Genomic DNA, 15,984 nt, shown 5'->3' with positions numbered 1-15,984 from the left:
TATCTGAATCTGTGACAACAGATACCAACCTTGATTTACAGCCCGGTGATACAGGGCTGAGAGCATAATTTAAGCTGAAGTACTTTATGAAACAGCAATTTTGAAACACAAAGCATGATTTAGAAGTTATATGACAGGCAGACTCCACTAATCATCACCTATCCATGGTATGTGAACAAAGGTGCTCCTTCTTATGGCAGTTGTTATGGCTATTTATTGACTTTGAGTATTGACGCTTGGGATAATTCAGAATCTATGAAATTGAGCTTTCTGTCTGGTTCTATATATATAATTTGTAATAATCAGCTATATATTTTTAAATAGGGTGCTTTTATTGATATTTTCTATTTCTGATTAATTATTTTGAACTTATTTATGCAAAGGCCCTTTGAACTGCAAAAATCTTTCATGCTAAAGGCATCTGAGAAAGAACACAAACAATACTTGTATGATGCAAAGAAGTTTTTAAGTAAATGAAAATAAGATTCAAGAGCTAAAAGTTCTTTGTATTTATCTAACAGTGATAGATAACAGTGATTCTTTTAAAAGAATTAATAGACTTTCTGAGGGAGAAAGAAAAGTGCAAGCAACACTACAACTCACTCCATGAGCTTTAATTGTGGAGTCCTCCATAATTCTGTTGTGGGTTTCTCTTGGTCTTTGTTTTTGCTACCCTCCTATGTCCCACCCCGCCTCCCCCCCCGCCCCCCACCCCACCCCCAAGTGTATTTGGAATGTCTAGAACTCAGAAACCTGAAGGTTACTGCAAACACACACAGAGTGCTTTTAAAGATGACATTCTTCTCTCTCCTGTTGTTCTGGTCACCTTTCCATTGTCTGACTTGCAGTTTTAAAATCTGCACATTTTTTCTATCCATGCAGTTTTTCCTTTCTTCTCACAGGTGGCTTAGAACTCCCTACCGTTTAATTATCTTTGTCAGCCTTATTTGACATTGTAGCAAGTGCTCTTGTTACAGTATCTGAGTACCTTGCCAGATGGCAACAGGGGAATTTTTCAGTGTTTGTGAATTAAGTTAATATCACCTGACAGTGAGAACTTAGGGTTCCAGATAAATGTCCATGACCATACCACCAGCAGAGTGATTTCTGTTGTTTAGTGCATGCAATCATAATTTGCAGTAGATAATTAATTTTTGGTGTGCTTATATCTTAGCATGAAATTAAAAAAAAAAAAAAAAAACCAAAAAAAAAAAAAAAAAAAACCAAACAAAAAAAACCAAAAGCAAAAACAAAAACAAAAACAAAACAAAAAAAACCCTCAGAAGAAATATATACACTTCTAGCGGGCAATGAAGACTTTTTTTGGCTGCCAGATTATTGTAAAAAACACAGCAAAGTACAACACTGTGTTAATAATTTAAGCCACTGCTGGTTCAGTGCAAAAGGTGACATTTTTCATATTGCTTAGATTTCTGAAGTGCACTCTGTGACAGCCGGCTTCTTAAGCATGTACCTTTGAAATTGTTATAGATTAACATAAAGGTTATTTAAATGTCTGAAAAAGGTTTGGAAAGACTGAAAAAAACCAAAAAGCAGAACACTTCCAAGTCTTAAATCTAGTAATTCTGTTGTGAAAATGACTACCAAGAAAGGACTTAATGCAAATGAAGAACAGCAGCAAGTTGCTGTGTGGTCAGTGTGACCTCTCTTCATTATACCCAGAACATGACTGAAGAGGAGCTAAAAAGAGATCCCCAAGCTGGATATAGGAAGGTAGCACTACAGCAGCTCTCACATTATATACATGTAATGTAGAGAGAAGTAATAGTGTCATAAACAAGCAGGAAGTGTAAGCAAAAAAGAAGTTAGGGTTTTGAATCCATCTCTTGTTAGTGCAGAAATGATTTCTGCAGTAGATCTTCTCATGCTATGCCTAGTCTGCTTTTAAATTCCCTCTGTAATAACAGTTTCCATAATTTCCCTTGGGAGGAAGAGATGATGTTCAGTACCTTTTTTAAAGAAAGCTGCTGGTGGTATCCAGTCTTCTTCCCTTAACTCCACCTTATTAATTGGAATGATCTCCTGTGCAGCACTCTGAACAATGCTGCTCTTCCTTTCTGTCCTGAGCCTGCAAAGGGGTGGTGGCTGCTGGGGCCATTATGGGCTTCCACAGGGCACAGAGGGGCCCCAGACAGACCAGGGCATAGGGTAGGAAATGCTGTCTGAGGAGCAGCATAAATTCAGAGTGAGTCCTATACCCATAGTGTCCTAGGGGCAGCCTCAGGGCAGTCTCCCTCTCCAGGTAGCTTGAATGTAAAAATGTCACAGATTTTCCATATCAGAACTTGGCATCTATTTTTGACCACCTGCAGCCCCCCGTGGTATGGCTGTAAAGGAGATGTAACACCTGTAAGAAGCAGCTGTCATCTCCCTTTATCACAGATTGTCCAAACAGTAGGAAACAGCAGCTTGTGCGTTCCCTAATTCTCCAACTTCTTGGCTAGGGCTTTACTTCAGTGAACAGGCATGTCCCAGAGTACAGATGCCCCCTTATTCTATTTGTTCACATATATTTAGACAGAACAGGTACTTAGAGAATTTTGTCAGAGACATATTACACCGTGTCCTGCCCCCTTCACTCTATTTTGGGACTCCTTACACTACAACATAGGGCATACTCAAAGTTTTCCAATGTATTTGCTTTTTCTTAAGTCCTGGCCCTGGTTTGCTATTGATGGTAAATACTGTTAACATTCAGTAAATCTGGCCTTTGAAATTACCTTAAGCTACAGAGTAACAAAATACAGTCTATTTTCTGAAAACTCAGATCCATGTGTAAACTCAGGGGTTTATTTTTCATGTCTCTCATATTTTTGTTGACACCTATCTTAGATATCTGGTGAAATGCACAACTCATTTTTCTAACCTAATAACTACAGGTGACAATCTGGCACATACATTTTACATTATTTCTTCCAAGTTCACTTCCACAATCCCATGACAGGGTTTCTTGGGTTACTTTGGTGGGTGTGTTTTTTTTTTTTTGTTTTTTTTTTTTTTTTTTTTTTTTGGGGTTGGGGGAGGGTTTCAGTATTTAAATAAGCTTCAGTTTGTCAACAAATTTCTGTCACTGTGGTGCCTCTAGGAGAATAGAAATATCATGTGGTTCCAGTACCTTGAGTTCAACACTGCTGTTGGAGTTTGCACTCACAAACATAGGTGAGCAGAAACAGCAAGAACAGCAAGAGCAATTATGCAAAAATATTGTGCCAGCTCGCTCGTCTTAATAAGAAGTGGGCACATGCTAAAATGAACATAAGAAATAGGTTTCTCTTTGCTCCACATTATCTATCCACTTATTTAAGTAAGACCTCTATAAATATGGTTTTGTCCTGGCAGAGTTAAATAGATTTGTTTATCAAGACACTGGTGTTATATTAATATTAACTTGGTAATTCTTTTTCATGGAATCGTAGAATGGCTTGGGTTGGAAGGGACCTTGAAGATCATCTAGTTCCAACATCCCTGTTGTCTTGGAGAAGGCTGAACACCTGCCTGCCTATGGGAAGCAGTGAATTAATTTCTTGTTTTACTTTGCCTGGGTGCACAGCTTTTTCTTTCCCTATTAAACTATCTTTATCTTAACCCATGAGTTTTTTTGATTTTATTCTTCCAATTCTGTCCCCCATCCCGCCAGGGAAAGTGATGGGCAGCTGCATGTGGTTAAGCTGCCAGGTAGGGTTAACCACATACATAAATACTTTAATGATTTAGTATTTTGTACCTGAGTCAATTTATGGGAAATTTGCATTCCTGAGTAACTTGCAAATTAAAAGGCTTTGTATCCCTAACAAAAGAGAACTTTCACATGTGTGCTCTTTGCGACATTTTTTTCTGCTAAACCACCAGCTCAACATATTCACTAAAAATTTTGTGACTTTTCATTACAAAAATTGCTATCCAATTTTAAGAATTCATTGCTGGTGTTAATGACTGGGCCAGGGCTAAACAGCAGTTGTTTCACAGATTTATAATTCTTTTATCATTAATATTATTCACAGTGTTTTGAAAGTAATAGCTTAGCTTTGCTTACCTTTTGGAAAAAAAAATTAGATTTTTTTCATAAAATTCTGTTAAGCAGAAGGTTGCTTCTAACAGATTCCCTCAGCAGCTGTGAGAAACTTACCAAATCATGGCAATGATGGAGCTTACTGCAGTCATGTATAAAGTTTAGACATGGTGTGACCACAATTTATCCAGTTCAAATAATATATTCCATTTAAAATCTTTTTTTTTTCTCTATATTACTGTGTTATTATAAGAAACAGCAAGATTTCTGAAGAAATAGAATAGGCATCATTAGATTTTAATTGTAATCAATTGGTAAGGTCACTAGCAAAGGCACTTATCAACTGAGAAAGAGAATGTCTTTAAAATATAAAGAAAAATATTAAACCATTGTCTGAATTATTGAGTACAGAAAGTGTCTTAATTTCACTAACCTACCATTGTGCTCAAAATCTTTCACTTTAATTTACAGTGAAGACAGATTTAACACAAGAGTGGCCTAATAAATGAGGAATGAGAATCATACAGTAACTTCAAGTCTACAACAAATAGCCATATCAAGCAAACATTTATTCCAGTTTGTGAAGTCACTAGAAGAGTAGAGATTATAAAAAATCAAGATAAATTCAATATTTTTGAGGTCTGAACTTTACAGCTTCTAAAATGAACACTGGAACATATTAAAATCAATTTGCACTTGAATGAAAGCAAAACAAGGATAAATATTTTTAAATAATTTGAATTTCAGAAAAAGCACTACCATTTGTACCATTCTTACCTGCAGATGTTTTCACAATTTCAGAAGTATTTCTGAGACCCATAAAGTCAAACTGATAGAGTCTCCAAGATTTCTGGTCAGCAGCCTCCACTGAATTTTTCCTCCATCTGTAAATCATTTCCTCTTTAGGATAGCCATCTAGAAATTAATATATATATATGCATATGAATATTTTGCATTTCATAAAAATGTTCTGTAAAATATCATCTATTCACTGTTTCAGTGCTATTTGGGAACACCTAAATTTCTGATCTCATGCTTTGTCAGTGAGTTAAGTGGCATCATTCAGCCAGAGTTGTATGACACAGAAAAATAGACACATAATGTACACAAAAATAGAGTCATAATACTGGCAAACCTGTGATTTTTCACAATCATTGTTTTTTAACAATAGAAAAAATATGATTGGCTCTATCACAAACAGATCTCTTCAGAGGTGCAGTTGACTGTACTAATTGGGGGTCCTGGCACAGAAGTATGCTGCTTTGCATAAGCTCGGAAGAAGCTGAGCAAATCAGTAGAATGCAAAAAATGGAGAGTCTCTCAGTGTAAAATATGAACAATTGAAAAAGACACATTGTTTTAAAAGCTGCAATAGTTCTAGTGGGGGGTGTGCTGTTGTACTTCTGAAAGAAACACAACAGTGCAAAAGAAAGCAAAATTTTAATTAGCATGGGAATTTTAAAGTGATTACGCTACCATATTTCTTCTGAAGTCTGGGGTAGTTAATAGGACATCACCTGATCTCTAGTGCTGAAATAGCTTCTGAAAGTCTTTATCAGTTTAGCATTCAGTGGTCATATTAATTCTTAAGCCAATTTTTAATTTCCTCTTTATTAGAGAATGGCATTTTCCAATCGATGTCTAACAAATCTTCAACCAGTCTAAACCATAATAATAAACCATCTAGAAAACAAGAGCCCACCCATGCTAGTTAAAATTAGATTGTTCTCTAATGCATAATACAATCAATTTTTATTCATCTCATTAATATAATAGCTGTAGATTACAAGGCAAATTAAAAGCCTAACAACAACAATAGATGCTTAATATAATTGTCACATCAGTAATTTATTTTTCCCCATTGAAAACTGATACATTTTTATATTTGCTCTGCAAAACAAACTCTCTGATCAGGGCGCTATTTCCTTGATATCTTCCTCCTGTGAGTGTCTTTTTAATCTTGTTTTAGGTTCCACCCTGCCAGCGTACTGCTGTAAGGTGTATCAGCAGTATACTTATCCCTCTCACTAACACAGCAAGAAAAGAACCCACAAGTCCTTTAGTTCTTATCTGAAAAAAATACTAAAAAATCACTATGTGTTAATTTAAAATGTCACATTGGTATATTTCCCATCCATGTAAATAAAGAAATAACCTGTGAAGGACCCAACTGAGTAACAAACACTGTTCTCTGTGAGAACTCTTGCTGCCAAATAGATTTCGCTGCCCATTCTGCTGTGCAAGTCTGTGAGATTGACCTAAAGGTTAATTTTTTTTGGCTGGCAGATTATGTCAGAGGATGCAGTGATACAGTGAAAGTCAAGCTTTGTAGAGCCTCCGAGCCATGGCTCTGAATGGTCTGAAATCTTCTTGAGTCTGGCTCCTATTTGACTGAACCCTCTGATCACATTTCTTCCTCTTCCAAGTAGCAAACAACAAGATGAGGAAATGGACTCAAGTTGCATTGGGGTGGGGGGTGGTGGTGTTAAATTGAATATTAGGGAACATAAGATGGAGTCCCTTTCTCAGATAAATTTCACTAAATTTCACTATAATCATTGTAAGTAAAAATGTTTAAAATATTTGTTTGCAAGTAAAAAAAAATTAATACATTATTTTTAAGTGATCCAAAATGATTTTTTTACATCTTTTCCCTAAATTTCACTGAAAAAATTGTGCCAGTTAGTCTTGAATTCAATGATTCCTGATTTTTACTCCTTTCTTTTCATCCCATGACCACCCCACCAAAAAAAAAAAAAAAATCCATTACACTATCAGTATGCTTGAAGGCTTGCTATCATATTAACCAAGGCTTAGCTGTTTATCCTGACAAAATCATGTAGTCAGGATCAAGTTCATGGACTCTCATCCTTCAAGATTTTTCCTGTATTTTTGACTGAGAAAGGTCAGATTCAGTTTTGAAGTCTTTCTTTTCAGCATTATTCATCATCATTAAATCATAAGCAACTGACTTCAGGAGACCATCATGACATTTCAATAGTTCCTTAATCCACAGTTCTTGAGATCTGCTCTTACAATGATTTGGTTGCTCACATCAAAAGAGAGAAGTACTATAGATTCAGTGGGAGTTGTTTCAACCTCTTGAATAACTGCTATTATGTTCTGCTCTGGTGCCAGGTGACTGACTTCACTTTTCAATTATTTAAAAGAATAATAATTTTATGGAGGAGTGGCACATGTCTTTGGACAATATATCACTCCTAGAATTCATTTAACTTATAGAATAGACTGTTCATGATGGCTCTTCTTTTGGTGATATTCAATATTTCTTGTACACAGCTTAATTGTTTCTAGTCCTTTAAATATTTCATTTTTGCAAATATCTGGAGAACTGGAGGCTTCAGTACTTCCACAAGAAGATGCAGCCTCTATTGTTCAGCTTCCTTTCATTTTCCCAGAATGACAAATAAATTACCTTAAATTTTTGGCCTTCTGGCTTCAAGTCTTTGACTCTGAACAAATTTCTGTTAAGTGTATTTGCCCTTCCAAGTTGCTTTAGGTTATGTAAAAATATTCACACTGCAGTAGGGCAAGCCTCCAGGAGGTCCTGGAGGCTTTCCAGGAGCTGCCAGTAGAATGGCAAGGGTGATGGCATTGGAAGAAGACAACCAAGTGTGTGTTCCGTGTTACAGCATCTGAACTCTGGTAACCTGCAACTCAAGATCTTCTCAACCAAGTCTGTGCCAACAACATCGTTTTCCCTCTCATCATTTTACTTGATTAAATTCTCCGACTTTCTGGCCCAAATGTTGTTTTATACACAATGCTACAACTTTTATATGCCATATAGGCAACTTTTAGAGACCACCCTGATCATCTGGCTTTTTGTAACATGGTACTACATGTTTTTGCAAAATCAGGTCAAAACCAAATTTGATTATTTCTTTAAGAGCTCAAGAGAAAGTATCTATGTAATGCCTTGTGTTTACTTTCATCAAACAAACATAATGACTTTGCTTTTCCACTTTTTGCCCTTTTGAAGGTGAAATTATTATAACAGAAAGGCAAATTGTCATGACAACCTCTGAGATTCTCTGGATTTTCCTGTATTTGCCCTTTATTATTGAAATAATTGGATTCATGTTACCAGATCTTCTCACATCACCACCATATAATTTAGAAATGGAAGGTTAAAAATATTTAAACTTCATGTTCATACTGCTTCACTTTTTAGGGAGACTGATTTGTGCAGAAGGCTCCACCAATGTGCTGAATAAATGATCAAGGTCAAAAACATCACCAGGCTGGATAAGAGGCATATGCAACCATAAGCTGGCCATGAGAATTCTTATCAAGTGGCCCTAAAGCATGTATGCTACAGGAATCAACACTGATGGAAAAATCTCCCAACTTTTGCAATATGACCATTGATGCCTGTTTGTGCAAACTGCCTCTAACCTTGATTTCCTCAAAGCTGTTGTTGATCTGGACAACTTAGATCAGTGCCTGATATCTTTGTTTCACTTTCTTTTATGTGACAATGTGGTTATTTTGGGAAGTGAGTAGAGCTGGAAAGACAGCCAAAAAGACATCATGTCAAAAAGGACATAGACCACTTGAAAATGTAAAAAATTTTCCACAGAAAAGTATCCAAGACATGAAAAGAAAGAGATGCATAGAAAAAATAAATAACATCTTTCATCTCTTCAGACATACTTTACCTACTCTGTGAAATACATTTATTTCACTGCTGGCCCCCCACACTTTGCATTTACACCATTTCTGCTATAACACAGGTAGACCTGACTTATAGCAGAAAGAATAACAGAATTAGGCTCCTTCTTAGTCTTGCAAAAATTTCTGTGCTCAGAGTATGCAATGAGGAGTTAATGAAAGCAGCAGCAAAGCTGAAAATGTGGGGGAAGCATGAAAGAAAGGATTGGTTCTCTTAAGTATCTGCCAGAAGCTGATGCTTGTGACAAGAGTATGTTTTTGAAAAATGTAGCTGGATTCTGGGAAGGTGTTGCTTTTCCATGGGTGTTAGATATAGACTCAGAGTCAGTGGGAAATGTGATTGCAAAGATGAGCTGCTGCATTCAGTAAGTGATTGGAGCTCACATCATGGGCATGGAGGGAGGGCTGTAGATGCCAGTGAAGCGGTCAGGAGAGGGAGAATGCTCTTATTCCAATTACAGGCAAGGAATAAGCAGCCCTTTACGCTGTACAGCCAGAAATATTTTGCCTCCTTGAATGCTACCTTGTTAACTCTGCTTCAGGCTAATTGGGAGACCTCTGTCAACAGAGCCTCTGCCTGTCTGACACAGCCTGGGTCAGAAGAGGATAATGAAGCCCACAAATGCACCTTTCTCTGGTACCATGTTGTGAATAAGAGATCATATGCTTCCAAAAAATCTGCTTGGGCTATTTTTTTCTTGTTAGCAGTCCTTGCTTCTTTGTTGGCAAGTAAACTGAATTTTAATTCAAACATGGTGTTTGGAGGAAGAGGCTTCTCAATTGTCTGTTCCTGTATCTGTATGGTGTTTGTCCTCAGAAGGCTCTTAAAGGAGGAGAATCCTGAAAGTTCTCCTATTAAAATTGGTATTACCTTAGATTTCATGATAGTAGGAACTTATTAAGCACAACTATATGGCAGAAAGAGCAAACCTGTAGTTCATTTAGTTTAAAAATTAAAAAAATATAAAAAATAGGGTATATAGACAATTCATTGTGTCTCTCCAGGAGGAACCCTTCAGGGTAGAGAGAACCAAAAGTAGGGAAAGTGAATGGACACTAAATAGTTTACTTAAGATCTGTGGAAAACAATACTCATAGTTTTAACGCATATTGACTTCTCTCTGTCCACTAATGAAAGTAAAAGGAAAAAGAAAAGGAAAAAGAAAAGGAAAAGGAAAAGGAAAAGGAAAAGGAAAAGGAAAAGGAAAAGGAAAAGGAAAAGGACGAGGTACTTGAAAAGCAGCTATGGTAATAATAATAATAAAAGACAAATGTGTATGTTGTAAAGACAGCTTTTAATCGTGAAGTGATTTATTTCAGCAGTAGTAGATAATTGCGCTTAGGTGATAACTACAGCAATTAGAAATGTTATTCTTTGCCCTGTTTGCTTGCATCGGTAATTGGCACCTTATTAACAGTACATTAGCTCATGAAAAAAATCAACCAACATCATCATGACTGCAGATTAATGGATCTAATACTGCCCTGAATTTAAAGAATACATGTCCCATTGAAGGTAGTTCTTCTACCTAAAAATTTGCTTTGATATAACTGTGATATAATTCTGATGAAGAACTAGAGGATCCAGTCACCATCATTAACAGTAATGCTTAATTATCCCTTACCTGGGACTAATCCTCTATTTGATAGAAGCATAGAACGCTGATGTGATTTACTAATAAATTACATGGTAGCTTAACTTTTGGGAGGAACTTGTGGCATCAATTATTCTTTTGGGCCTTCAAAATAGAAAGAAGGAAATGAGAGGTATTGCTGTCACAGAAATAGTTCCAAAACAACAGTTTTCTGTGAACGATGTTTTGTAGGAAGTAATAATTTTCTTCCTACTCATAGACAAATTAAAATTTTGGCTCAGAGAAAACAGAGAAGAGAATAGAAAGGTGAAAATGAGAAGCGAAAGAAGGCTGAGAAAAATGACCATAACTGGACTGAAAAGAGAGAGGTTTTCTCCTGATGTCATTTAGAGATGTGGCTTTTCCATATACTCACTATCTTCTAAAATCTAAGAAATGCATCTCAAATGGGGGTGCTAAGATTTTGTCACACACAGTTCTAGCAGTAAAAACTCCCTGTTCCAGGTATCAGATCCTAAAGGATAGGTAGACTAGTTTGAAATTACCTTAAGAAACTAAGGCAATCCTGTTGCATCATCATACCTTTGTGGTCTATCTTTATGCTCACCAAATAATTTCTATTTTGACTTCTTTACAAGTAGTACTATGAGTAATTTGGTTCTGGAAAATAGTTGTTTTTATCATATATTGTCTCTATAATTCCACCTTTCTATTGTTTTGAAAATGCTTTCATTTTTTCTGAAAAAAAAAAAATCCATGAAAACTAAAACCAAAAAAACAGTCTCATAGCTTGTATTGATGTTTTCCTATGAATTTTTATCTATGTACTTATTTTTACTGCTTGCTAATAGTTTTATTCGGAAAGCAATTTTCAGAAGTCACATGTGCAGCAATTGCTTGCATTGTTCTGGCCAACAGTTTCTTTCACAAATTAATTCACTGGTAACTAAAACGCCTGCTACACATTCAGATTCTTCTGATTTATCCATATTTCATATCCATGCCTGACATCACTAACAGTAAATGGGCTGTTTTCACATCTAGCTTGTTGGATATAAATTGTATCTATTCTATGGCTAGAATTCTGGCACAGATCAGAGTACTGAGGACTCTGAGAGAAAGTTTGTTTAGTCATGTGCAGTCTTCTTCATGCTTTTCATGGAATGGATACTTCACCTCAACTTCCTGTTCTTTTATGAATGTAACAATGTGAAGATTTTGCCCTCAGTTTTCTGCAATACCAGCCCCTTGCAGGGAAGAATGAAAGTCCAGAAAGCAGTTTTCCTACCTGAAGTTGTCTTTGAATCTGAATGATTCTGAAATATATACTTGTTCTATTTAGAAATCTTCTTATAAACAAATATGCAAGTAAGAGACAGAATTTCAGTTTCTAGCTCCCTAAACTTATTTTTCATAGTTAACATAGCTATTTGATAATGAACTGGTGTTGCTTCACAAATGTGTGTCTTTACAGACAAAGAATAGACTTTTTTCATAATGTGGTTCAGAAAACTTTCAATAACGTATTCCAAGTCTCACATTTTTATTGGCTGCAAACCTGCAGATGGTGATTCTCAGTAAAAGGATGTTTTCAGAAATGTATGGAAAAGAGGTGGCCTTTGAGAGTCTGCTGGAATCCTGTGCTGCTGCTTTGTCCTCCCCTAGATCTTAGACACCATGGCCAGCTCTGCACAGAGATGGGAGGCTTCACCTGAGCACTTGCTGTGCTCCATAGGATTTAGGACGAGATTCAAAGAGATGGTAGTCTCATTTCATCTCATCTCATCTCATCTCATCTCATCTCATCTCATCTCATCTCATCTCAATCTCCTTTCTTTTACATATGCCCTACAACAATGACTGAATGATGCTGAGAATTCAAGAACTATGTGCTACAGCTGAGAGATCAGACTCATCACTGTACTGCTAAATATGAACATTGAGTTCTCTAATGGAAAACAAACAGCTCAAAATGAATATTTTAGCAGCTAAAATATTGTGCTTGGATGACTGCATGAGCTCAAGTGAGAAGAGAAAAAATAATTTATTTTTAGTTTATAACTGACCTCTGAAGAACCTCCAGCTGTGTGCAAGATTTTCTCATGACCATTTCAACATGAATTTTGTGCTGGATTTGAAAATTTTGAGGTGCTTTCCAGAATTTTTGCTAAGATGTGCAAAGTCTGAGTGACTGCAAACTGAAGTAGCATCTCAGGCAGATATAGGTAATGTCAGTCACTCACAATTTTCTTTCCAGCTGTTGGCTCTTAATTCAGCCTTATGTAAAAAAGAAAGACAGCATTATTTCAATAAAGCAGATGAAAAATATTTTTATAAACCAGAGAAAATCAAAGCTCCTAGCATGAGAATTTAAAACCAAACCTATCAGGACTTGCTTGGGACATTTTAGAAATGACAGCTATAAAACAGTCGAAGTAGAACATGAACCTCAGTTTATTAAAGGAATATCTGTCAAATCTTCAATTCTTTGATCTGCTCACATTCTCTAAAGCCAGAACACAATCTTCCTTTTCCATTTATTTAAAGTGCACTTTGATTGAAGATGCTTAGTGACAATGACCTTCTAAAGCAAGTACTTAAATTTCTCATGACTGGGATGGACTGCAGTTCCACCAAAAGATTCTGGTCAGCTGATTTCAAACACCCCAGCAGAAGCTGAATGCCATTCTCTAAAGGCCTTTAAAGTATATATTTTTTTTTCTTACTGATTATGTAGGCCACCTCAAAATTAGGGGCAAGATAGCTGTGTAAGTTAAATGAAGTAAATTCCATCAAAGTTCTTTATCACAAATATATGTGTTTTGGATTAAAAATAGCCCATGAATGTTCAGTATCAGCTTCAACTGTACTAGATTTTACAAGATAAAATAATCCTGTCTTTACCCATTGAATTACAGTAATTAACTGTATCCTCCATGTAGGACTAAGATTTCCTTTAAGACTATCCTGATGAGAAAGATAACATTGTTTACTTTATGCATTGCTTTGTTAAGCAAAGGGCTGAGAAAATGTGTTTTGGCTCATCTGAAAATATATAATGAACAAGCAGAGATTCTGATGAAGACTCAGAGCACAAGTAAAGTAAACAACACAGCCTTATGTAGCTCAGGAAATGAAAGAAAGTACACATGTGAAGGTTTTAAGTCCATGCAGGTGAGGAGAAAAAGAGAGAACATAATTCAATTACAGGCTTTTCCCTCTCATTGAGAAGTAATCTATCCAATCTTTTTACTTGAACACTTGATATGAATGGGGTTTTTAACATTGAGAACTCTTTGTGTTTCTCAGATGGGTCTGAGAGTATTCAAGGATTATTCTAAACATGCTTAATCCTTATCTTCCAAGTGCTACTCAATAATCAGTATGTGCATGTTAAGTATGAGTGCAGTTAAAAGATGTACACCTATTAAAAGCATTTCTAAAGATGGATAAGAAGAATTTGTAAAATAAAAATTATTAATAATAATGTATGGATAAATTTGTATTCACAACTTGAAGGTAGCTCTTATAATGAAATAATTCTAGTATCCTCAGGAGTATTGGTATCCATCTATTTTTCAGTGTCCAACTTCTTGAGTTATAAACACACTACAATCTATCCACACTGGCCCCCATATAGAAATTTTCTATCCAATTTCAATTACAGAAATCATTTTAGCCAGATATTTGGCTTACATAGTCTATATATTTTGTGACTAGCCTGAATTGTACATTTTCAGACCCATGAAAATGAAAATTTAGCTATTGATAATGTTTTTTCTAAATTGCCATGAAACCCATTACAGGCTTCACAGAAGCTGCATCAGCAAAGCCCATGGCTTTACAAAAGCCATTAGAAATATACTATTCACAGTCAACACAACATTAATAGAAGGAGGTTATGAATTAGACTTCCATACAAGATTATTATGACTTTTATATAGATCTTCTCAGAACATATCAGGAATGAATAGCAAAAGGTAAAACAACAGAACACTCTAAATTGAAAACATAGTATTTCTTGACTACTGCCATTTCATAAGATAAAACAATTTGCAGCATAAATCCAAAACTAAAAATAAAATTTCATTTAAACTGAGATTAAGCAGAGTGAGCTCTTAAATGATATGTGGAATAGGGTTGTTGCTGTTGAAAAGAAAAAGCCTATACAAACATTTTGTTTTTTTTTTTTTTTTATGATGGACTAATGTCTCTGCTTTGCATCACAGTGTAGCTTAACACATGAACTGACACTGAAAAATCAAAATCAGTTATTTATGGCTAATTTCTTCTAATCCGGGGGGTTTCAGTTTATTTACAAAGAAACTATCTGATTATTAATGTCATTACTATCATTCTGTATGTAGAGTTATTGTCATTTAAACACCTTTATAGTCATTTGCACACACACTAAAATTCACAAAAAATAAGATTTATAGCTCTGTAAAGTAAAACAACAAAGAAATTTTTATTTTTTTGTAATATTTTGCTAGTTTTCCAGTTTTAGCTCTGTAGGACTTGTTTGCACCTTATTGGCAAAGAATGCAAGACTTGGCAACAAAAGACAAATGTTAAAATACTTTTTTTGTCTCATGCTTATAAAAAAATGAACTTTTTCAGTTCCTCAGGGACATTACATCTTAGCCATAACTTTTTCAGTTCCTGAATATATATATTCCAGATCATAATAACAGCTCATCAAAAATTATCTGATGGAATGAAAGTTCAGATGAAGTAGAACACATTGTTGATTTTGGCATATTTATAGTCACACTCAAATTTGTGAAAGCACTGTGTTTTTTTTTCATTTAAACATCAGCAACAGTGTTATGATGCATTCATAAATACATTCAAACTGCATTCACTGAATTTGTCTTTCCACTTCTCTGGAAATATTTATCAACATCTTTGTCATTTACTTTCCAAGCATCTGGACTGTTGCTTCCCTGATTATTGCCTTCCCCCCACCTCAATATTTGTATCACATTTGCTCCTGGAAACTGCTGATGGAAATTAGCTGATAGTGTGGTGTACGTCCAAGTATCCTTCATGTCCTTTTCTCACCTTTTGAGATGCATGTATTGGTTACACTGATCTTACTCAGATGTTTCTGTGTATCTCAGTGCCTTAATCTCTTCCCCAGGTATGCTATTTCCAGCACATTTAATTTATTTTGGTTAGTTTTACTTTAGCTTAGCTAAAACTTCTGAGCAGTCATGCTCTATTACTGTTCTCTTCAGATTCCCAGAGTGACTGTAAATCTCAGTATCTTACAGTACACCAGAGGGTAAATACTGACTCTCCTGAGAGTTTATTTCACAATTTCTGGTCCCAGACTCTAATCATGACTTAAATCTCCTCAGATGATCCATTAATTCTCTAAAATTGAAGAGTTCTGCTGGAGGTAGAACCGAAGAAGCCAGGTCACTGATCCTTTTTCCTGATAGAAAAAAGATATCAGCTGTGCTTCCCTCATGCATCTCAATTTTCTTTGGGGTGCCCTATTTCTTAGCCCTTAGGTTCATGGATAGCTTTGCCTGTAGTTAACCAATAAGTATCAAGTTCCTCAACACCTTTTTTCAGAAAGAGATAAAATCTGAAATAAGTCTACACACCTACCATACATAGTTTTGTGCTGCTTCATTTTCTGATAAGGCTTTAGGG

General features: G+C 35.6%; 1 protein-coding gene across 1 annotated transcript in view; it reads right to left on the bottom strand.

The window, feature by feature from the left end:
* The window catches only part of GABRG3 (gamma-aminobutyric acid type A receptor subunit gamma3), a 297,044-nt gene that overhangs the window by 43,726 nt on the left and 237,334 nt on the right, over nucleotides 1-15,984 (bottom strand). The window contains exon 6 of the mRNA XM_053970180.1: nucleotides 4,808-4,945. Coding sequence (XP_053826155.1) covers nucleotides 4,808-4,945 — 138 coding nt within the window. The remainder of the gene's footprint in view (nucleotides 1-4,807; nucleotides 4,946-15,984) is intronic.

This window comes from Vidua macroura, chromosome 2, assembly GCF_024509145.1.
Source record: "Vidua macroura isolate BioBank_ID:100142 chromosome 2, ASM2450914v1, whole genome shotgun sequence".
Taxonomy (NCBI): domain Eukaryota; kingdom Metazoa; phylum Chordata; class Aves; order Passeriformes; family Viduidae; genus Vidua; species Vidua macroura.
The sequence above is the reverse complement of the archived record's forward strand: the minus strand, read 5'-3'. Positions and strand labels throughout refer to the sequence as shown.